This window comes from Sinocyclocheilus grahami, unplaced genomic scaffold, assembly GCF_001515645.1.
Source record: "Sinocyclocheilus grahami isolate Dianchi unplaced genomic scaffold, SAMN03320097.WGS_v1.1 scaffold1294.1, whole genome shotgun sequence".
Taxonomy (NCBI): Eukaryota; Metazoa; Chordata; class Actinopteri; order Cypriniformes; family Cyprinidae; genus Sinocyclocheilus; species Sinocyclocheilus grahami.
Window position 1 is genome coordinate 139,717 of NW_015506473.1, and position 23,918 is coordinate 163,634.

The 23,918-nt window shown below is 39.1% G+C and overlaps 1 protein-coding gene and 1 long non-coding RNA gene across 2 annotated transcripts; both read left to right on the forward strand.

The window, feature by feature from the left end:
* The first annotated feature begins 8,920 nt into the window (after window positions 1-8,920).
* On the forward strand, window positions 8,921-12,785 carry LOC107568933 (uncharacterized). The gene is made up of 3 exons (XR_001606833.1): window positions 8,921-9,045; window positions 11,719-11,802; window positions 12,400-12,785. It is a non-coding gene; the product is annotated as an uncharacterized lncRNA (long non-coding RNA).
* A 1,021-nt stretch (window positions 12,786-13,806) lies between these two features.
* LOC107568922 (galanin receptor type 2-like) lies at window positions 13,807-17,638 on the forward strand. The gene is made up of 2 exons (XM_016254918.1): window positions 13,807-14,198; window positions 16,969-17,638. The coding sequence occupies exons 1-2, from the start codon at window positions 13,825-13,827 to the stop codon at window positions 17,636-17,638; spliced, it is 1,044 nt and encodes a 347-aa protein (XP_016110404.1). The 5' UTR covers window positions 13,807-13,824.
* The last annotated feature ends 6,280 nt before the right edge of the window (window positions 17,639-23,918 follow it).

The window sequence follows — 23,918 nt, forward strand, 5'->3', positions numbered from 1 at the left end:
AGGGAATACGACCAAGAGCCTACTTATTGGATCAATTACTAGTCTTGGCCTGTCACTCAGGGCTACCTCACTTACAGAAGGACCTGTCTCAAGAGGCCTCTAGTGGAAACACCCTGTCAGAGTAGGTATTCGCGGATACCAGGAGGAGTGGGTTCCAGGCAGAGTCGGGGTTTTAGACCACTCAGAAAAAGAGAACGAAGCTGTGAACATAAGTCTTACCATTTGGATTTTAGAGAAGTGGGCAAAGATACCGTGCCCGCTTACCACCATGTGGATTTTAGAATGTCCATATGTAGATGGATACAACCGTTCTAGGGGTTTCTCGTGGCATTTCTGGAGGGCAGCCTATAGATGGAACCCTGAGTAGTCATCAGTCTCACCTACGGCTATCACGCTGGCGTGGCTAGCCGCAAACCTGCAGCTGAGGGAGCAGACATCCATTCAGCGGGAGCTCGACCTACAGCATGTTCCATTGGTGGGACAGCTAGCAGTTATCAGCTGGGGGAGCAACACGCCCAGTTCTCACCGAGAAGGGGACTCGACCCGCAGCACGTTCCAACTAGCGGAATCAGCTAGTAACAATTCCGTCATGGGAGCACACGCCTGGTCCTCAGACGCCCCATGCCGGGCTTTCCCCGGCTGGCAGTAGCTCATTCTAGCTGGGGGAGCCCAAACCCAACCCTCACGAGAGGGGGGGGGGCCCAACCAGCAGCATAATTAATAATCAGAGGGGTAGCATACTGCAGGCTATGTGGACATCTTACCATATTATCTGGATTTTAAGTTCATGGAAACTCGACCATATCGGCCAGCTGGAAGCGGCCAGCTCACACATCTCAGTGGTGATGGGAGCTCTGCCTAAGACAGCCTTACACAGGAGGATCCTGGTGATGCCCCCTGTACCTCCCATTCGTTGCCTCAGCAAGACGGAATACGCCGGTGGCCAGGAAGCCCCTTGGGGCGACCAGGCACTGTAGCCCAGTCCGGGTGCATCGCAGCGTAGCCCCGGGGGACTGATGTTCACGAAGGCTCCCGCAAAAACCCGTGTTCGGCCGCATGATCCAGGAGGTATGAAGCCGGAGCCCGGCTTTTCCCCCCCCCCCCCGCCTGGACATATGTCGACGAGTGAACGACTACTGCAAGTAGAGCACCTGGCTTCTGAGCCCAGCAACGGCACCTCACCGAGGGCGTCTAGCAAGGGACAGAAACGTACAGGTCCCGGGAAACACTGCAATGGAACTATAGAAGGTTACGCACACACAGCCGTCTCAGTCCGTCCTCAGTTTACAGATATCATGATATTTGGATCATACTCACCCCCATGCCAACGGCCTCTCCCATTCCTTCTCGATCTCAGTGTGGAGATCAGGAAGGAAAGGAAGGCTCACTTGAGCTGGAGGTGCATGGCCAGAGAGATAACTTTCGTCGAGGTGCCCTCGCGACGTCACCTCCTTGGCTCGTTTCCACGGTAATTCCCGATCCATTACCTCTAACACGCTCATCATACGCAGGGCAGGTGGATTGGGAAAGCTCAGCCTCAGCTTCTTCACTCCCCACATCCATTTCCTGCTCTTGTTGGGCTGGGCCCAGCTGAGCACTGGCCCCTGGATCATATGATATTAGAGAGAGGATATCATCGTCCAGTGGCTGTCTCTCGCCCGACACCGATGTGCGGAAGAGGGGAACCCCCCCCTTCAGCCTCATCGGCTAGGTCCACCTGAGATCCCCACAAGCTCATTCTCCTCCGTGCCTCAGCAGCGGTGGGTCCTGAACCGCGGGAAACCGATGGTTGTCCCTCTCCCCTCGAGAAGAGAGACAAACGAGAGCGGAGCTTCTTCAGAGAAAAGCTCTCACAGTGCACACAGATTGCCCCCTCGAGGACATCGTGTGCGTGCTCCTCGCCCAAACAAACAACGCATAGATCGTGTGAATCATCGAGCGTCAGAAACCGCTGACACGGATGTACACACTTCCTAAATGCTTCGCTAGTGCTCGCCATAGTAGGAAAGAAAAGCTCTTACTTTGCTTTTTGGAATGCACGCTTCAAACAGACCGGTCAGTGAAGACGAAGAAGGTGAATGATGTGCGCTACCGGCGCCTATTTTGTACTAGTCGCGGCGGTAGTGACGTCATGGCTGTCGCCGGCCAAACAAGTTGGTGTTTTTTCAATGTAGGCTTCAGACACGGGTCACGATGAGGCGTTCCCCATAGCGACCCCTAGAGGACGCAGTTCGAAGTTCCACGAAAGGGAACTGTGCTGAAATGACTAGAGTTGACCTACACTTGACTTCCACCACAGAGCATTTGAAAACTCTTAGACTGCAGTCTGAGATGGGCAGACATTCATATTTAGGCCAGCAGATATCAGTAGTGGAGTGTGTTAATAATCCAGATGCTGTACTTCCTTTTGCTTTTTTCAACAAAATCGATTTTGCACTACAGTAGTGGCACAAAAACTTTATCTGAAGTGTTGTTTAGATGCATTTACACAGACTGTTTGATGCAGCTCAGAGGAGGTATGAATGCATTTACATTGCAGTTACGGTAGTGACGTCATGGCTGTCGCCGGCCAAACAAGTTGGTGTTTTTTCAATGTAGGCTTCAGACACGGGTCACGATGAGGCGTTCCCCATAGCGACCCCTAGAGGACGCAGTTCGAAGTTCCACGAAAGGGAACTGTGCTGAAATGACTAGAGTTGACCTACACTTGACTTCCACCACAGAGCATTTGAAAACTCTTAGACTGCAGTCTGAGATGGGCAGACATTCATATTTAGGCCAGCAGATATCAGTAGTGGAGTGTGTTAATAATCCAGATGCTGTACTTCCTTTTGCTTTTTTCAACAAAATCGATTTTGCACTACAGTAGTGGCACAAAAACTTTATCTGAAGTGTTATTTAGATGCATTTACACAGACTGTTTGATGCAGCTCAGAGGAGGTATGAATGCATTTACATTGCAGTTATAATTGCATAAATAATGTTATGAGATTAATGTTTTAAATACACTGAACAAAATTATAAACACAACACTTTTGTTTTTGCCCCCATTTTTCATGAGCTGAACTCAAAGATCTAAGACTTTTTCTATGTACACAAAAGGCCTGTTTCTCTCAAATATTGTTCACAAATCTGTCTAAATCTGTGTTAGTGAGCACTTCTCCTTTGCCGAGATAATCCATCCACCTCACAGGTGTGGCATATCAAGATGCTGATTAGACAGCATGATGATTGCACAGGTGTGCCTTAGGCTGGCCACAATAAAAGGCCACTCTAAATTGTGCAGCTCATGAAAAATGGGGGCAAAAACAAAAGTGTTGCGTTTATAAGTTTGTTCAGTGTATAACACTTTGAATATAAAAATCTGAAATTATTTTTTTAAATTAAATAATACTTTAAATATGAAAGTAAACCTGCCTGTACTTGGCAGCAAGTCTCACGAATCGAAATTTGCAATATTAAAAAAGTCGTGATGCACAGATCAATCACCATTTACAAGTGGAAACAGTCCAAAACAGCTAGAAACAAATATAATGGATTTTGATGTGAGAGGATAAAAGATTAACTGGATTCAATGGAGGATATTATTATTATTATTAATTATAGATTATGGAGTCATATTTTGGTCAGAAGATGGATTCAAGTTAAAATGCCTTGATGATGGATTTGTTTCTTACAGATTTTCATTTCACAAGATGTTAACTGATGGACTGGAGTCATGTGGATTACTTGTGAATTATTATGACGTTTTTATCAGCTGTTTGGACTCTCATTCTGACGGCTCCCATTCACTGCAGAGGATCCATTGGTGAGCAAATGATGCTAAATTTCTAAAAATCTTTTCCCATAAAGAAACAAACTCATCTACATCTTGGATGTAAACTAAGTAAACTGAACTGTTGTATAAAAATCAATATCACATTTCCAATGATGCTGATATTTGTGAAAACAACACCATTACCTTAAATTTGGGAAGTTTATTCATTAATTTTGGTGGTAAGTGCCGGTTCATTTGGAAAATACCTAAATGGCAGAAGTGACATCAAGCAGCAATTTAGCTCCACAAATGGACCATACAATTACATATGCATTCATAACTTGCTATTAGGACACAGTGGTCACACAAGAACAGAGGATTTCAATGTTTCAGTTCATTTCCACAAATGGACCACATAGCCTTCCACTCTTTATCTCAGTGGCAACTTATATTACAAATTCCCCATTATGAATAACAAATACACATACAGTGCACAGACAAGAGACAACATAAAAATACCATGCATCCTGCCTTTTAGCCTACTTGAAGAATAAGCATTTAGAAATCAATAATATAAATGAAAGTAAGAAAAAGACAGCCGGCATGAAATTAGGCATTCGGCTGGATCTCACACTGCACAACAACAGCACAATCATTCAGAGGTCCTAACTGTAATGATGCTCTTTGTATTCAAGCCCCGTCTGCTTGAGGGATCCATTCCCATAGTCTTCATCAAAGTGGCAGTGTTCCCCAGTGACCAACTCTACCCCGTTTCTAGAATTTTCATCACAGCAATTCAAAACGCCCAAGTGAAGAACTGAAAATAACAATAAGGACACCTTTACCATAAAGAAATACAATATACGTCAATAAAAACACAAACATCATACTGAATTCTTATTAGCGATTATTAACTGTTTTATTGAAGCCTCTCTCTTAGTAATGTGAACTCTGTACCTGTCATGTTGTACTTTTAAACAAGCATGACAGCTGCAAGAATGTGCAGAATTTAAAGTAAAAATCTGTCAGTCCTGACACGTGTATAAAACAGTGTGGTTTGTTCTAAAAATGCCTGTAGGTGAAAATGAGAACCTTAGGTTCAACCATTTTGAAAGAAATGGTTTTAATACAAATTAATGTGTCTGTATAAATCAGACAAAAATGCATCAATTGTGTCACTGTCAAGTACTGTGACCTGATCTGGTCATAGGTTGTGCATGACAGAAGAACGGGTGGCATCCCATTTGGATGTGGTTACATGATTTCATCTGATTTGAGGTGCTTAAAATTAGCGGGGAAATCCTAGAGTGACAGGCCTCCGAGAGGACGTCATGATATTCTGTGTGGATTGAGTTACTGTACTGCTGAAATGGGTTTTGTTCATTTTCCATCACCAAGTGGGGAAAAAATCCTCATTTGGGTATAGAAATGGAGAATGTGGAAGTAATATCATGTAAGAAGACAGAAACCATTCTATGTGCACTATAATGTAAAGTAGCACAAGTTGTGTGGTCTGAGCTGTGCATTATTCATAGATGAATTTCAAAGGCAGTACTGTGTTGTATTACGCAGTTGTGACCTGAAAGACCCTTTTGCAAACGAAAAGCAAGCACACAGTAAATATAATTCCTCTTTGTCTTCATCTTCCTCTGAGGACAACTGATGAATACACAACTATTACGAAGGGTGAAAATATTCACTTATGCTCAAGAAGGAAACACAATGCATTAAGAGCTGCGGGTGTGAATCTTTTGAACAGGGTGATCATGAGTGATTTTGTTTGTTTGCCTTTCAGAAGCTATGGAAGATACTTAAATGTTTCAGAGAAGACAAAATATGTACAATATACCCTGATCATCCTGTTCAAAATGTATGTGTTTGGCTATTCTTGTGATTGATGAACACGTGAAAAAACAGATATGAAGTCACTTTTGATTTCAGATTTGAGACAAATGTATTATTATACAATATACTTATTGTCCCCTTAGGGAATTTTTTCTTGGGCTTAGTGTATGCTCCAAGGACATAAATATATACATAAATAAATAAATTGCATGTGTCTCACGTAAACAGTGTCATACAGGAGTACAGAACCTGCAGACAGGCATCATATTACACAGCTGAAAGGACACTATTATGACCAGGGACTTATGTGAGGATCCTGTTCGTGGACTTCAGCTCGGCCTTTAACACCATCATCCCAAACCTCCTCCTGCCCAAACTAACTCAGCTCTCCGTGCCCACCTCCGTCTGTCAGTGGATCAACAGCTTCCTAACAGACAGGCAGCAGCTAGTGAGGCTGGGAAAATACACATCCAGCACCCATATAATCAGCACTCGAGCTCCTCAGGGTTGTGGTCTCTCCCCACTGCTCTTCTCCCTGTACACCAACGACTGCACCTCTAAAGACCCCTCTGTCAAGCTCCTGAAGTTTGCAGACGACACCACACTCATCGGCCTCATTCAGGACAGTGACGAGTCTGCTTACAGACAGGAGGTCGAGCAGCTGGCTGTCTGGTGCAGTCTCAACAACCTGGACCTCAACACGTTCAAAACCGTGCAGATGACTGTGGACTTCAGGAGAAACCCCTCTGCACTCCCCCCACTCACCATCATGGACAGCACTGTGACTGTAGTGGAGTCATTCAGGTTCCTGGGCATCACAATCTCTCAGGACCTGAAGTGGGACACTCACATTGACTCCATTGTGAAAAAGGCCCAGCAGAGGTTGTATTTCCTTCGCCAGCTGAGGAAGTTCAACCTGCCACAGGAGCTGCTGAAACAGTTCTACTCCGCCATTATTGAATCTGTCCTCTGCACTTCAATAACTGTCTGGTTCAGCTCAGCTACCAAATCTGACCTCAGAAGACTACAGAGGGTAGTCCGGACTGCTGAGCGAATCATTGGTACAACCCTCCCTTCTCTCCAAGAACTGTACTTATCCAGAGTGAGCAAAAGGGCTGGCAGAATCACTCTGGACCCCTCACATCCAGCACACTCCCTCTTTGAACTGTTGCCATCTGGTCGACGCTACAGAGCACTGAGCACCAGAACGGCCAGACACAGGAACAGTTTCTTCCCTCAGGCCATCCATCTCATGAACACTTGACAATAACTGTGGAACACACTATTTATTCACTCATTTATTACACACTTATTTATCTAACACACATACTCAGTCTACATTTCAATTTGCACATAATATACCTGTACATACAACTGTCTATTGTTATATACCTGTACATACAATTGCCGATTTGTATATTTTTTATTCCTTATTTACTTGTTCTATTTTTTTATTTTTTGTTTTTTTTATTATCTGTGTTTTTTTGCTCTGTCACTGTCATTCTGTTACACTGTGGAAGCTTCTGTCACGAAAACAAATTCCTCGTATGTGTAAACATACCTGGCAATAAAGCTCATTCTGATTCTGATTATTGCACAAGTATTCACAATGTAAAATGTGCTGCAGCGCAATTTCCCAAAACAATAACTGTGATATTTGGGAAGAAGCAACAGAAACAGTTTTGCAGAAATGCCTTCCTTCTGTCATATTATCATGAGCAATGATGCCTTGAAGGTGTATTGATTTGGTCATAGTGCGTATCCAATTGAAAAAAAAATGCTCTTGGGAAATATATTCCAATACATTTCTAAATTATGCTTCTAAAAGGAAAATTGCCCATGTGCAAAACGTGATGCAAAAAGAAAATACCATCTGAACACGAAGGCCTCATTCTGAATAATTTACCAGGTTAATATTCTAGATTTGTGCGTGTGCGTATCAGGTTCAGCATTAGTAACGCACATGAAAAGATCTTTGTAGGAATGTACGTGTTGAAAGAAACACTGCACGTTCTCTCTCTCTTGCAGTGAAGTGTGAGCCTTTACCACGATGTGGAGGAGGAGCCTTCATATGTGAGGGGGTTCTATTTTATTAAATATTTTTATTAATTTAATTGTAATTATTAAAACAATTTCTTCATCACTATTATTGGTTTGTAATATTGGTGTTTTAGTAGCATATCTAAATATCCTTAAAACAAGAACAACTTACTTGAGAAGCTAAATTGAATATATTAAGAATATATCTGGAATTAAGATTTTCTTCACCCCAATTTTTTCTTATCCATCAATTTTTTTGAGGATTTAAAACTACCAAAAAGTTATAAATAAAATGAATGAAAACAAGTCTTATTTCACATAATTTTGCTTCTCAAATAAATGTATCCTGTTTTTTCAGTGTAATCTGATTCGCCATGTAAATCACATGTAAACAGAAATTAACTAGTTTGAAATGGAAATAATCTCCATTAAAAGTCAAATCAATCAAAAACATATTTATGGTGCTATAAAAATATTATTTACTGGGAAGATGTTTCCATTCCTTGATAACCATATATTATTCAATCTGCATGTGCTTGTTAATGTAAAATATAAAAAGTGAGGTCTTTTTTTTTCTCTTCCTATAGCCTGATCAATATTTGAAGTGGAGAAATCGATGCTGACCGCTTTTGAGCAACACCTACTGGGACACACTGTGAAATTAACTGCTGGTAGGCAATTGCATTCCTTCTCATTTGGCAGGTCAAACCAACAACAAAATGCTAATATAATCCAATGTATGGCACTCTATTCAGTCCATAATATCATGACACATTGATTCATCTATATTTTTATCCCCAAACAACTCTCCTCAAAGATCCCTGATGAATACAAAGTAAATTTGTCTATTTTCATTTTGATTAGTTCTCAACCATATGGAGACATGCTCTGGTGTCAAGACAAAATGTTTTTTGTTTTTTTTTGCCCTTGGAGAGGTTATGATAGCTTTCTGAAATTGATTTTAGTCTTGACTCCATCTCATTCTTCAATCCTCTTTGTACTTGCACCAGCTTTCATGATCTTTTGTAATCACAATGTATCACAATATTAACACCAGGTTAATATTCTAGATTTGTGCGTGTGCGTATCAGGTTCAGCATTAGTAACGCACATGAAAAGATCTTTGTAGGAATGTACGTGTTGAAAGAAACACTGCACGTTCTCTCTCTCTTGCAGTGAAGTGTGAGCCTTTACCACGATGTGGAGGAGGAGCCTTCATATGTGAGGGGGAGTGAGGGAGGGAATGCACAGAGAAATGGAGAAGCGGAATTAGAGGAGATGAGGGCTGTTCAAGTACTGTTGCATTCTGCAAGCACCACTAGCTTGCCTGGACACCAGAAGCTTCTCAGAATTACAATGAATCTAAATCGTGGATATTCAGTCATTGTTCATCCCATAAACTGGTAAGTAAAAGCAACTGATTGAAATTATCATACTGTCATCAGATTCTAGGATGTTATGTTGGCTCTCTGGCTTTTACAGTTAGTACAGATTGACATTTTCCATAACATCTCAAGAATGATGTTTAATGTGTATGTATGTATGTATGTATATTTCTATGATGGATAACTTATCTTTATTTATGTAAATATATCTTTAGTCAGCAAAATGCATTTATATCATGCATATTTTACATGTAATGCATCTGTTACGTTGTTTCTTTCTTAAATGTGTCTGTATACTCTATTTAGTATGCTTTATTTAGAATATTTATACATGCTGCATTTTGCATGCTTCCTTTACAACGTTTTCCAATATATTTTGATGTTATTTTATGTCTTTGTTAGAATTAGTCTCTTTTGAAATCTTAGTTCTGAGATGCTTTTATTTGGATCAAGAGTTCATGAAAGTTTGACTTAATTTTAAATGGCAAATGAGTTTGAAAGGGGGTTAGAGAGACATGTGGTGCTGTGTGAGGAGGTTCGGTGTGCCATTTGTCAAGTGACCAAATGGATGCACTCCGTGACTGTAATCAAAGGGATCAGTTTAACAGCCCTGCTTCTTGAAGGACACTTCATGTTATATTCACTGGCAGCTAGTTAGCTGGCTTCACATGAAGGACAGTCAAGTGTGTTTACAAAGGGAATTGCTCAAAGAAGCCAAAACAAAGAAAGATATGCCAAAAGCCAGAAAAGCGAAAACATTTGTCCTGCCAGCACCGACTTAAGTGGTGTCTCTGTCTCAAAGCTTTAACACATATACTGGTGTAGTATCAACCTAATCCCCGAAATTGATTCTACAAAAGAGTCTGTACAGTCTGATCAATAAGGCTGTAGCATAATTCACTGATTCAGAGCTGATATGCTTCAGAGCCTTTAAAAAGCATTGGCAGTTTTCAAGTCATTTCTGAAAACACCTCTATGTTAAGAGAGTAAGATGACAAAAGAGAGGCTTTTAAAGCTACTGTTTAGAAGTAATTGATTGCTTCTGAAATTACTTAACCTCAAAAAAAAAAAATGCTGAGTTATTTTTTTAACCCAATCGTTGGGTTGAGCCTGCTGGGTCACATGCTATGTTATTTTTTCCAGTGTTGGGTAGTTTTTGTGTTACCCAGCTGTTGGGTTAGTGGCTGGGTCAATCACACTGACCGCTGAAACTATATTTCTGTGTGTGATTTTTAATTTCCAACCTATTTTTGGTTCATTTTAAGCCAGCAATAGTAATTTTTAAATAATAGTTGAGATAAATAAACGACCCACCATGTTGGGTCAAACATTTAACCCAACCAGCTGGGCTAAAACAACCCAGCACTGGGTTGCCAAAACAACCCAAAATGGGTTGTTTTAACCCAGCATTTTTTTAGAGTGCTATAGTTAATACACATCAACAAACCACTGTAATTTGTTTAAAGGAAACCCATCTGTTGAAATGTCTTTCTTTTTTTCTCCTCTTTCTCTCCTCTCCTTCTGTCCCTTTCCGATTTCCTCTTTACTCTCAATTACCTATAAAGTCTTTGCAGAAGCAAGAAAATAACTGTGATGAATGTGTCCAGGAGAGCTTTACCTCTCAGAATAAACAGCTTCCTATTCATTTACCACCATAAAGGTCTTGCTAAATAATGAGTCATGCTCTGTTGCTGCTAGAGAAAAAAAAATCTCAGCAATATCATCTGATCGTGCAGTTTACGTTGTTTCATCAAACAAAATAATCAGTAAGTGTAATGAAATTGTTTTAGAAGAGTGACAGAAGATCAGCATTTTAATTATATCATGATGAATCCCTGACAGCCAATTATAGCCTAATAGGACCTGTCCACATTTCTGCATGAAGAGGATTAGTCACCTATATTCTGCATACTCCTTTTTTTATTGTCACCTGGATGTATCACACTTTTAGCATGCACTTTGTCAGCCTATTAGGGAGCACAGCACTACATTTGCTAGCCCAATTGCCTGAAAGCTCTTGCTTTTCCTCACTTAACAAATGCTCTTTGAAAAGCCTTTGCCATTTCAGATTTGCATTATTTATCTAGATGTCACCTATTGCATTACATATTAAATATCATGTTTAAAGAAGTTATATAATTATATAATTTCTATTTTATTAAATATTTTTATTAATTTAATTGTAATTATTAAAACAATTTCTTCATCACTATTATTGGTTTGTAATATTGGTGTTTTAGTAGCATATCTAAATATCCTTAAAACAAGAACAACTTACTTGAGAAGCTAAATTGAATATATTAAGAATATATCTGGAATTAAGATTTTCTTCACCCCAATTTTTTCTTATCCATCAATTTTTTTCAGGATTTAAAACTACCAAAAAGTTATAAATAAAATGAATGAAAACAAGTCTTATTTCACATAATTTTGCTTCTCAAATAAATGTATCCTGTTTTTTCAGTGTAATCTGATTCGCCATGTAAATCACATGTAAACAGAAATTAACTAGTTTGAAATGGAAATAATCTCCATTAAAAGTCAAATCAATCAAAAACATATTTATGGTGCTATAAAAATATTATTTACTGGGAAGATGTTTCCATTCCTTGATAACCATATATTATTCAATCTGCATGTGCTTGTTAATGTAAAATATAAAAAGTGAGGTCTTTTTTTTTCTTCCTATAGCCTGATCAATATTTGAAGTGGAGAAATCGATGCTGACCGCTTTTGAGCAACACCTACTGGGACACACTGTGAAATTAACTGCTGGTAGGCAATTGCATTCCTTCTCATTTGGCAGGTCAAACCAACAACAAAATGCTAATATAATCCAATGTATGGCACTCTATTCAGTCCATAATATCATGACACATTGATTCATCTATATTTTTATCCCCAAACAACTCTCCTCAAATATCCCTGATGAATACAAAGTAAATTTGTCTATTTTCATTTTGATTAGTTCTCAACCATATGGAGACATGCTCTGGTGTCAAGACAAAATGTTTTTTTTTTTTGTTGCCCTTGGAGAGGTTATGATAGCTTTCTGAAATTGATTTTAGTCTTGACTCCATCTCATTCTTCAATCCTCTTTGTACTTGCACCAGCTTTCATGATCTTTTGTAATCACAATGTATTTTTTTCATGTTCATCTTGAGTCTGATCCTCCTGATATTTGTTCTCAGTGCCGGGTCTAGCTATATGGCTTTTCATAAGAGCTTTTATATCTCATCATGCTGCGATTCAGATTCGGAATCTGTAACAGTGCACTTTACATCAAATCCTCACTTTCTTTGTGAGAAGAAAGTCCCTAGTGACTCTAAGCACAAACTACACCAGTGTCTCATCATTTATGGCCTTTTGCAGGGCTCTGGAACTTCACATCTTAAAATGTCAGATCACGAGGACCTGAATAAAGCCATGGGACACTGGAACGCCTCTGAGAGCTATCAGCTCAACCCAGCCAGTGTCATTGTGTCTGTGGTCTTCTCGCTCATCTTCCTCCTGGGGACCATTGGGAATAGTCTGGTACTGGCTGTGCTCCTCAGAAGTGGGCAGGTTGGGTACAACACCACCAATCTGTTCATCCTCAACCTCAGCGTAGCAGATTTCTTCTTCATCATCTTCTGTGTGCCTTTCCAAGCAACCATCTACTCCCTGGAGGGTTGGGTTTTCGGGTCCTTCATGTGCAAGGTGGTTCACTTCTTCATCAACCTCACCATGTATGCTAGCAGTTTCACCCTGGCCACGGTGTCTGTGGATAGGTGGGTTTCTTCAGCTATAGGATTTTCTTTTTTTTTAGAAAAACCTTCTTAAAACACTTTTCACACTATCACTGGTTTATTTCCTTTAGTTAATATCATGTCCATGTGTACAGTGTATATATGCATACATCACTGGAAAAATTGTCATTGTTTTAATTTCAGTGAGTTTTTGTGTTTAATGGCATTCTATGATGGAAGTGCATGGTGATGGAGGAAATTACATTTATGTATGCATGTATGTATTTATTTATTTATTTCATTCTTTTATTTTATTTTAATTTTTTTTTTAAATAAAACAGCCAATTCCTTTGTCTTGTAAAGGCTAATTTCATAGCTAACATTTTATGAATCCTCATAAAATAAAAGGGGTCCTATTATGCTTTACACACTGTGAAATTAACTGCTGGTAGGCAATTGCATTCCTTCTCATTTGGCAGGTCAAACCAACAACAAAATGCTAATATAATCCAATGTATGGCACTCTATTCAGTCCATAATATCATGACACATTGATTCATCTATATTTTTATCCCCAAACAACTCTCCTCAAATATCCCTGATGAATACAAAGTAAATTTGTCTATTTTCATTTTGATTAGTTCTCAACCATATGGAGACATGCTCTGGTGTCAAGACAAAATGTTTTTTTTTTTTGTTGCCCTTGGAGAGGTTATGATAGCTTTCTGAAATTGATTTTAGTCTTGACTCCATCTCATTCTTCAATCCTCTTTGTACTTGCACCAGCTTTCATGATCTTTTGTAATCACAATGTATTTTTTTCATGTTCATCTTGAGTCTGATCCTCCTGATATTTGTTCTCAGTGCCGGGTCTAGCTATATGGCTTTTCATAAGAGCTTTTATATCTCATCATGCTGCGATTCAGATTCGGAATCTGTAACAGTGCACTTTACATCAAATCCTCACTTTCTTTGTGAGAAGAAAGTCCCTAGTGACTCTAAGCACAAACTACACCAGTGTCTCATCATTTATGGCCTTTTGCAGGGCTCTGGAACTTCACATCTTAAAATGTCAGATCACGAGGACCTGAATAAAGCCATGGGACACTGGAACGCCTCTGAGAGCTATCAGCTCAACCCAGCCAGTGTCATTGTGTCTGTGGTCTTCTCGCTCATCTTCCTCCTGGGGACCATTGGGAATAGTCTGGTACTGGCTGTGCTCCTCAGAAGTGGGCAGGTTGGGTACAACACCACCAATCTGTTCATCCTCAACCTCAGCGTAGCCGATTTCTTCTTCATCATCTTCTGTGTGCCTTTCCAAGCAACCATCTACTCCCTGGAGGGTTGGGTTTTCGGGTCCTTCATGTGCAAGGTGGTTCACTTCTTCATCAACCTCACCATGTATGCTAGCAGTTTCACCCTGGCCACGGTGTCTGTGGATAGGTGGGTTTCTTCAGCTATAGGATTTTCTTTTTTTTTAGAAAAACCTTCTTAAAACACTTTTCACACTATCACTGGTTTATTTCCTTTAGTTAATATCATGTCCATGTGTACAGTGTATATATGCATACATCACTGGAAAAATTGTCATTGTTTTAATTTCAGTGAGTTTTTGTGTTTAATGGCATTCTATGATGGAAGTGCATGGTGATGGAGGAAATTACATTTATGTATGCATGTATGTATTTATTTATTTATTTATTTCTTTTATTTTATTTTTTTTTTTTTTTTAAATAAAACAGCCAATTCCTTTGTCTTGTAAAGGCTAATTTCATAGCTAACATTTTATGAATCCTCATAAAATAAAAGGGGTCCTATTATGCTTTTTCACTTTTTGAATTTTAGTCAGTGTGCAGTGTGTATGTTTGGGCCTAAAAAAGATCTACAACGTTACAAATCTCAAAGTTCACTCCAAAGAGAGATATTTTGTTTTTTAAAAATCCCTCTTCAAGAACTACAATGAACGGCTCATTTGGACTACAGCGTTGTTTTCCGGGGTATTGTGATGTCACAAAGCGGCCCATTAGAATATCATTAAAATAATTCCCGCCTATGGAAATTTTGAATGGTTGGGGGTGGGCAGGGGCAAGGTCGTGGTTAGATCGCTTGGTTGAGTGCATCAGACAAGACGATGACGAAGAAGAAGTGCTGCTGCAGAGTTAGTGCATCAGAGAAAATGAAGAAGAAGAAGAGCTGCTGTAGCGACAAGTTTTCGCCATGTCGAAGAAATGCTGTTTTTTTCTTCATAAATTGCTGACAGTACAATACTGGACAATGATGTAATCTGCAGAATTTACAGTTCAATTATGAGACTATTGTATAAATAAATTCAACTGTATAACAGTTTCACTGCAGTTCATGTTATAATGTTAGAATCAAAGCACAATAAACATATTACATTGCACTTATCTGTACATAGTAAATGCACTTATTTTTCAATATTTTTCAATCATTTTCAATAATGTTACCACTCTAATATGTCTTGCAATATCCGTGCGTGCAAAGGTTCTGCGCGATCCTCTTGTTCAATATTCTCGGGTCTGAATCCGGCTCAAATTGATATGGCAATATTGACGCCATCCTTAACTATACCGGAGCAGACGGAACTTGCTGCTTTGGCAAGGGGTGGGCAGTACTGAAATACTGTCTAAGCTGTTTGCCAATCACAACAGGCTGAGACAGCTAACCAATCACAACACATTTCGTTTTTCGGAAGGCGGGCCTTCATCAAACCCGGAACTAATTGAGCCGTTTGTGCCAGGCTGGGGAGAAAGGTATTGTAATAATGTAAATTATGTGAAAAATAATGTGTTTTTTGAAACACCAAGCATGAGAGCATGTTCTACACCCCCAAAACAAAATCAAGACTTTGTAAAAGAGCTTAATAAGACCCCTTTAATATTTTCACACTATGCATAATTTGAAAAATAGTTTGGAAATGACACAATAATATTCTGTTCTCAGGTGATATTTACCTTTATTTATTTATTTGTTTTTGTCACAGCTCATATTTCATCTTCACTGTTTTCAGACTTGACAAAACAAGTACACTAACTTCTGAAAAAAGTGCAAAATGTATTAGGTGCAAAATTTCCCAGTGCAGATAATGTGACACCTATGGGAGAATAATTAAAATGTTCACACAATAGACATAGAAATGGTTTATCTTTATTTCATTCTTTGTTTAGAATATGATTTTGAACACATAATCATTCATATTTTTATGCATGATTTTCAAAGTATAAAATGATAAGACATGATCGCAGACAAAGGTAAAACACTAAAATGTATATATAAAAGGTATATAAAAGTGTGATATTCATATAACAATCAGAAGTCAATTAAAATCTATTAGTTAATAAATGTTGTCAACCCTTGGGACATAAAAGTTAAAGATATTTAAAGACAACCAGGGCATGCTGATTATAATATTAATTCTATCAAGTAAACTTAACTCTAGGCATAATAACATCATGAAATGGATCGCCTGAATACAAGGAAGTCTTGCAAATTGCATTGGCAAAGGTTGGAGTTTAACTGCAAAAATGTCAGTGGACTTATCGCCAAAGACCCACTTCACTAATAAAACAACTCCAAAAACCTGCAGCCCATTATTCCTGTCTTCACAACGAAACAGTGAAAAAATAAGCTTTAGTAGCACCCACCTGTATCCACTTACTGGTGTGTTAGCTAAAATTATGTAACATTAAGGTCGAACTAAAGCACCAGTGACAAGTGGGACTTCAGAGCTGACCCGGAGACAGCTGAATGGGAGAGCCAGCCAGTCTTTTTGCTGGAATAATGGCATAAATGTAACAAGGCGACCTATATGCCCCAGTATAATATGTTACTCTCAGCCTGTGCAACAGACCCACTGCCCTCCATCCACCCTGAAAGTGTTTACCTTTTGAAAAAAACTTGTTAATTTGACAGTTTCCTGCTCTGTGAAAAATGGTTCAGGGCTCAGCGGAGGCTGAGAACCCCCATTGGCAATTACCTCACCTTTAGGTAGAAAACAACTTGTGCACTGAAACACACTGGCTATATTGATCATATGGCGTTTCGGGTCAAACTCAATTTCAGAAAGCACCACTCAGCTTCTGATGAACATTTCCTGTGGTTCTTTTTATACATGACTAAAGATTACTATACATGATTATACTGTGACAATTTTTCACAGCTCCATTTGATCGGTGGGTTTCTTCTTTTGCAGGTATCTGGCCATCCGTTACCCTCTGCGCTCCAGAGAATTGAGAACACCGTGTAATGCCGTAGTCGCGATGGTGGTCATCTGGGGCCTGTCGCTTGTTTTCGCCGGGCCTTATTTGAGTTACTACGACCTCATTGATTTCGAAAACAGCAATGTGTGCGTGCCAGGGTGGGAAGAGCATAACCGGAAGGTTCTGGACACCTGCACCTTTGTTTTTGGCTATGTTATTCCTGTGCTCATCGTGAGCTTGTCCTACACACGCACCATCAAGTACCTGTGGACCGCGGTGGATCCTCTCGATGGAATGTCGGAGTCGAAGCGAGCCAAGCGCAAGGTCACCAAGATGATCATCATAGTCACAGTGCTCTTTTGCATCTGCTGGCTACCGTACCACGTGGTCATTTTGTGCTACCTCTATGGAGATTTTCCCTTCAATCAGACCACCTACGCCTTCAGGCTGCTGTCCCACTGTATGGCCTACGCCAACTCTTGCCTCAACCCTATCGTTTACGCCCTGGTGTCCAAACACTTTCGCAAGGGCTTCAAGAAGGTCTTCAGCTGCATCCTCAGCAAAAAGGGACGAAATAAGGTACACGTGGTCCATGTGGCCAACACTGTCCCTGTGATATTCCTCTTGGACCAGCATGATATTTTACTATATGCAAATAAATAACCCCAGTGCATTTAGCAGTAGTCTGAGTAACCTTGAACCGCACCCTTTGGGGGATGTTTCGTACTAGATCAAAACTGTATTTTCTCCTGGAGGCTCAAATAAGAGAGCTGCAGCATTAAGTGAAAATTAAAGTTTAATGTCTTCCATTGAAAAACAACTTGAAGCCAAAGGAATGAGGCAAGTACTGACACATGCACCATAAAAGACAATCAGTTGAGATGCAATTCTGAAGTTATTACAACAAGAAAAAACAAGGTGAAAACAAATCATTTCATTTTGTTTCTTAGCTTTTAGAGGCAATCTTTAAAAACATCCTCCATCTTATTCAAGGCAGACTTTTTAAACTTCATAAATTATAATGTTTCAACACTTGGAGAAGCTAAGTAAGTAAGTAAACATTACAAACCAGCCACTATTTTCTACCAGATGCACTGAGTTTATGTTTAGTAATCATGGACATGGGCTATTTATTCGTATTACACCCTTTGCTTTTTGAAAATATAACAGCAAAATGTTGCCCAGTGACAGCCCCAAAACATTACTGCTCTTGAGGAATGGGCCAAAATACCAGCAACAGTGTGTGACAACCTTGTGAAGACTTACAGAAAACGTTTGACGTCTGTCATTGCCAACAAAGGGTATATTATAACAAAGTATTGAGATGAAATTTTGTTATTGACCAAATACTTATTTTCCACCATAATTTGCAAATAAATTCTTTAAAAATCCTACAATGTGATTTTCTGGATTTTTTTTCTCATTTTGTCTCTCATAGTTGAGGTATACCTATGATGAAAATTACAGGCCTCTCTCATCTTTTTAAGTGGGAGAACTTGCATAATTGGTGGCTGACTAAATACTTTTTTTCCCCACTGTAAATATGGAACAAATTTAAAAAGCTTCAATATTACAATATGCACTCACCAGTAATGCAACATTAAGAAAATGAAGCCTCAATTGGCTTGTTCTGCCTATTAGTCGTTGATGGCAAATTCGAAAGCTTCCGTGCACAATTAAGTATCCGCTGCCATTTCTGCATATTTACAGCAGTTAGTTCATCCAAGGATATTTATTGAACCTCTCAGTGGTCTTACAGATCATTCATAATTTCTGCTAAGCCACAGAATTAAAGGGGTCATATGACGTTGCTAAAAGAACATTATGTTGTGTATTTGGTGTAATGCAATGTGTTTATGCGGTTTAAGGTTAAAAAAACATTATTTTCCACATAATGTACATTATTGTTACTCCTCTATGCCCCACCTTTCTGAAACATGTCGACTTTTACAAAGCTACAGCGTGAAGTTGATTTCCTCAGCGAACAGCACGGATCAGCTCTAGGCATGACGAAGCGGATATCGTCCTCTTTTGGAAGGCCAAACAAAGTAGTTTCGCTTTCGCAACGAAACACACAGCACCTTCACGACATGGCGGCGGCAGCAACAATACTACAGCGAGAATAAAAGTTACGCCTTCTTTCTTTGCGTGAATATTTGGGCGGCGTTATGCAAATCTTCCCAGATAGTGACGTACGTATGTGGGGGCGTGTTAGAACGAGCCGTTTTCGGTAGGTGTGGCTGACTCTTGGTGTGGTGTGGCTGGATTTGAGACTTTAGTCCACTCCAAAGAGAAAGGAAAAAATTTTATCGCATCATATGACCCCTTTAAGAGAACATTTCCTAACGTTTGACGTGATCTGACCATATGAACATTTTTCTTTGTTCTCACAGAAAATAAATAATTTTCATCTTCACTCAGAGATGGATTTTTGCCAGTTACTAGATCAACGGGAAGCTCAATACATTTACCTGTCAGTTTCGGTATATTCCTCTTAGCACTCCACTGCTGCCTGAGAAAACACCAATAATTATATGATAGCATATTTAATCAGTCTACTTCATGTCGTGACATGATTTGTGCTGGGTCTATATCAAAAATAGACCTTTTTCTGAAGGGTACATTGAAAGGAACACTTAACCTTTAGTAACCATTTTAAGGCGAGACACTGCAGGTGAATAGGGTCAAAATATTAACTAATAGTTATCACCTTACTTACCCAGTTGTTTGATTACATTGATAACTGCAAAACAAATTTGTATTACAAGTTTTCTAAAATGTTATGTTTAAATATGCAAATTAGGCATTATTTAAAGGAGCAATAGATGATTGTCTTCAGAAACATTTTTTGTTATGCTGGTTGAAAGTCTCTTCACATCCCGATAGCAATCATTAAGTTAAGTGGTCTAAATGTATTTGTCTGTATTTATATATTCTGTGGAAGGCGTAGGATCAAGAAATGTTCGTCCAATCAAAACATTCGGTCCGAGCATTTTAATATGCTTTCCTACCTGCCTGTCAACGTATGTATTAGCATACCTCTGCACACCCTGTTCGCGCAGACAGGATACGTCATCAGCGCATTCACGCACGCTGTGCAGACAGAGTGAGAATGGCAGACAAACGTCAACAACCCGATCTTCCTTACTGGTATTGTAGTACTTTTAAAGTTTTCTCACCGGTGAATGACACATGATGTAGCCCAGCGGTTAATCCTGTCCTCGCGCCAGCTCGTTAGAAGTGAGCTACGTGCATGAACTGTGTTCCGATCTATATGATCCCTATACAGTGTGCATTGCTCCCTACTCCCTGAGCGGGGGAAATCCGTTGAAGTTTACTTCACTTCAGAACATGGGCTTTGGACGGCGATTGCAGGGAGGGTGGGACCTTCGCTTTCAGTGCTATCAGGCTAAAGTTAGCATTTTCCAAGGTCTCCTACTGCACCTTTAATGAAATATGTGCTAATTTGCATAAATTTCTAGTACAAAAATCTGAACACTGGATGAAGTCAGTTTCAAAATTCTTGTTTAATTTTTTTGACATATTAGAGTCAAATGTTTTAACAGAGGGAATTTTTTCTCTTTTTGTCACTCCATAATTCAGAAAAATATTTTTTGAGAAAACGGCCTTTACAAATATGTATTGTAATTGAAATCTATTGACACAAATAGATAAAGTGCTATAAAATAAGCACTTAACAGTGTCTTTTGGATGTTTTGTTTCCACTAGTCTTTATCAACACTTTATGAAAAGCCAAAAAGCCCAAAATCTCAAAATTGACAGGTGCATGAAAAAATTGTGTTTTTGTCTGCAGTGTCTCCCCTTAATATTTCTGAACAGTCTCAAAAAGTATCCAAACACTTCAGTGTTCCTCATAACTTAATTATATCTGCTGTGAATTTCAGTTTCATTGATTGCGGCTTATTTAACAGTGTACATCACAAAAAAACAACAACAAAAAACGGTTGGATGTAAACACACAAACTTCATAATAACACTCATTTTTGGTCTATTAGCAGCAAATTAACAGAATATCCAGCAGGAAATTGAGGGAGATATGTATTACAAAGAGAAAAGCTCATACTGTTGTTTGTGTACTGTACAGCAGTGAATTGTGGAATTATGCTGTAGACTTTGATAATTGAGATGGTTCATGAACTTTAGATTGGGTAGATGCCAGATTTAATGAAATGTGATGTGAATGAAAATGAGGCTCTGAGGGATGGTCTGTGCAATTGATTGTACTGTACAGTGCTAATATCTTATAAACAATTAGTTCTGATCCTCATATTTGATTGGCTGAAAGAAGTCAAGAGTGCTGATATACAGTCAGTCTGTGCATTAGTGGTGGGGATTTTTCGGTGAATCTTTCTGCATGTTACATGGCTACTCCAGTAGATGGCAACAAGTATATGAGTGACTGAGCAACTTTATGAGTGAACCATTTGAACCATTAATTCAAATACACTGATTCATACAGTGACTGTTATAATGAGTGAGTCCTTGTATCATTCGTTCAACCGATTCGTTCAAAAGCACAGATTCATTCGAAATAACTATGACTCAGTCATGGAATCATTCACACAACCGATTCATTTAAAAATAAAGATTCATTTCGAAACAAATTAACTATGAGTCAGTCAAGGAATCCTTCATTCAACAGATTTGTAAAAAAAAAACAGATTAAATCAGAAACAAAATAACTATGAGTCAGTCATGAAGTCATTCACTCAAACGATTTATTTAAAAACAAAGACTCTTTTGGAATGAAATAACTATGAGTCAATCATGGAATCATTCACTCAACAGATTCATTTACAAATACCGATTAATTTAGGAACGAAACACAGCTACTTTGTGATGTTTGGTTTTTATTCCACTTTGACATTGTTTGGAATTTCTATTGTTGCAGAAAAAAAACAGACTAATTAACTGGCAGTATTGCATCTAATATGTAAATTCCTCTATATCAAATTATTGTTTATCGAACTGCTGTGTGAAGCAAAACTCAAAATCGTGCAGCTCTGTCTGTCCCTCACAGTCTCTTTTCACTCACATCAAATTAAACATGACGTCAAACCTCACTATGGTCCATCGTTCTCCACAGTCATGTGATCAAGAAACCACTGAGGTCATTTGCATATTTGGCTCAAGGGACACTTAGTTGAGATTCTTAATTAGACAGCCAAGCCTGACATAGCTTCTTCATTCAAGTGTAATTATTTGCTGAAGACAATAGCAATAACAAGATTTCAGGGCCATAAACAGCAGCTCAAGTAGTACAAGTAAGAGTCAGTTATGAATGATTTTAACTTATATAAAGCAATTTTGTGGGTTGTGGGTGCAGATGGACGTGTGGGTGTTAAGAGAGTAAATTACCTTGTGCTCTTCCTGCCACTCTGAAATCAATAACAAGAGCTCAGCTGACTCTTTCTGGAGACCATAATCCATCACACCATAGCATATGCAATAAACATGTTGTCCAAGAACACCCAATAAAATATGTGCTTTAGGGGACTGCTTCTGTTAGGGCCACTTCTATGGATCTGATTATAATGAAAAGGAGCTGAATATCTGGCTGTTTTGCCCATCTTCAGGTGCTTAATGACATTTCCTGAAATGGATGGATAATAACTACTGTGGAAGATTGCTATTTGTATCTAGGGACAGGGTGACAGAGCTAGGATCTCATTTAGAAAACTCTTAAATCCAGAAAATTAAGACATTTTTCATCCTCCATCATACAGATCCAACCCTACATAATGATACCACTTTCAATATGTAATCGTTTTAATATTGTTCCTCTAATTTGCACCTCTTGATACATGATTAAATAAAACTCGCTCTATACTGCATCTGAAATCACCTCTTTTCTTTCACTCTTTACAATGTAGCTGAAAGGAGAGCTGGAGGATGGCATGAGTTCACAACAGGTCACAGGTTTTATCTACAGTGCTTTTATTCAAGTGTTTCAACATTTCTCCTTATTTGGTCATTTAACATGATGGACTATTTTAACTGACTAGCACTTATGTAATAAATATCACATGTGCTTTATTGCTGGTGGGTCAATTTATGTATTTCTCTCATTAAAATACCATTATCTGTTCTCTGCTATATATATCAGTTTTTATTTTTGGAGAATGGAGGAAGATTCCTGTGAAATTACAGTTATCAATGGTTGGTTGTTAATAAACTTCAATCAAAGTCCTACGAACCATTCAAAGCCTCAGCATGTCATCAATTGCATGCGGGTGTAAAATGTCAGACTCTTATCAAAAGCACCCCAAAATGCCAGAACGCTTTCTTCTGATCCAGATCCAGACTAGAGTCTGCTAAAGTGTGCCGTGACAAAGTAGCGCAGCTTCTGGCATCATCTGTTGCTCTATCAGCGGCTGTCAGGCATGCCTATACTACCCATTCCTACTCTCTAAAGAAGCATAGCCCGTGGGAGCATGGCAGGGCTTTTGTCACAGATTCAAGGCAGCAGAATGTGCCTCAACAATCAGACACCGTGGGTGTGCATAAGTGATAAAGAGTCTATTGAAATATAACCCACTTTAAGTAATGTCTTTTCTGAGTTCAGCTGTACAGAAGATGTGATTTTGCTGGTGAAGGAGCCTGCTGATTATTGATAGGGCTGACAATACAATCAAACATAATACATTTATATATTTTTTGTTACTGATTGCAATTAAACTAAAACTCAAAGTAATCCAAAGACTTGGTGTTTGATGTATTTCCATAAATCACAAGATTATCAGTGGCCTACAGTCTACAGCAGGGGTGCCCAAACTCGGTCCTGGAGGGCCGGTGTCCTGCAGAGTTTAGCTCCAACTTGCCTCAACACACCTGCCTTCAAGTTTCTAGTATGCCTAGTAAGAGCTTGATTTGCTGGTTCAGGTGTGTTTAATTGGGGTTGGAGCTAAACTCTTCAGGACAC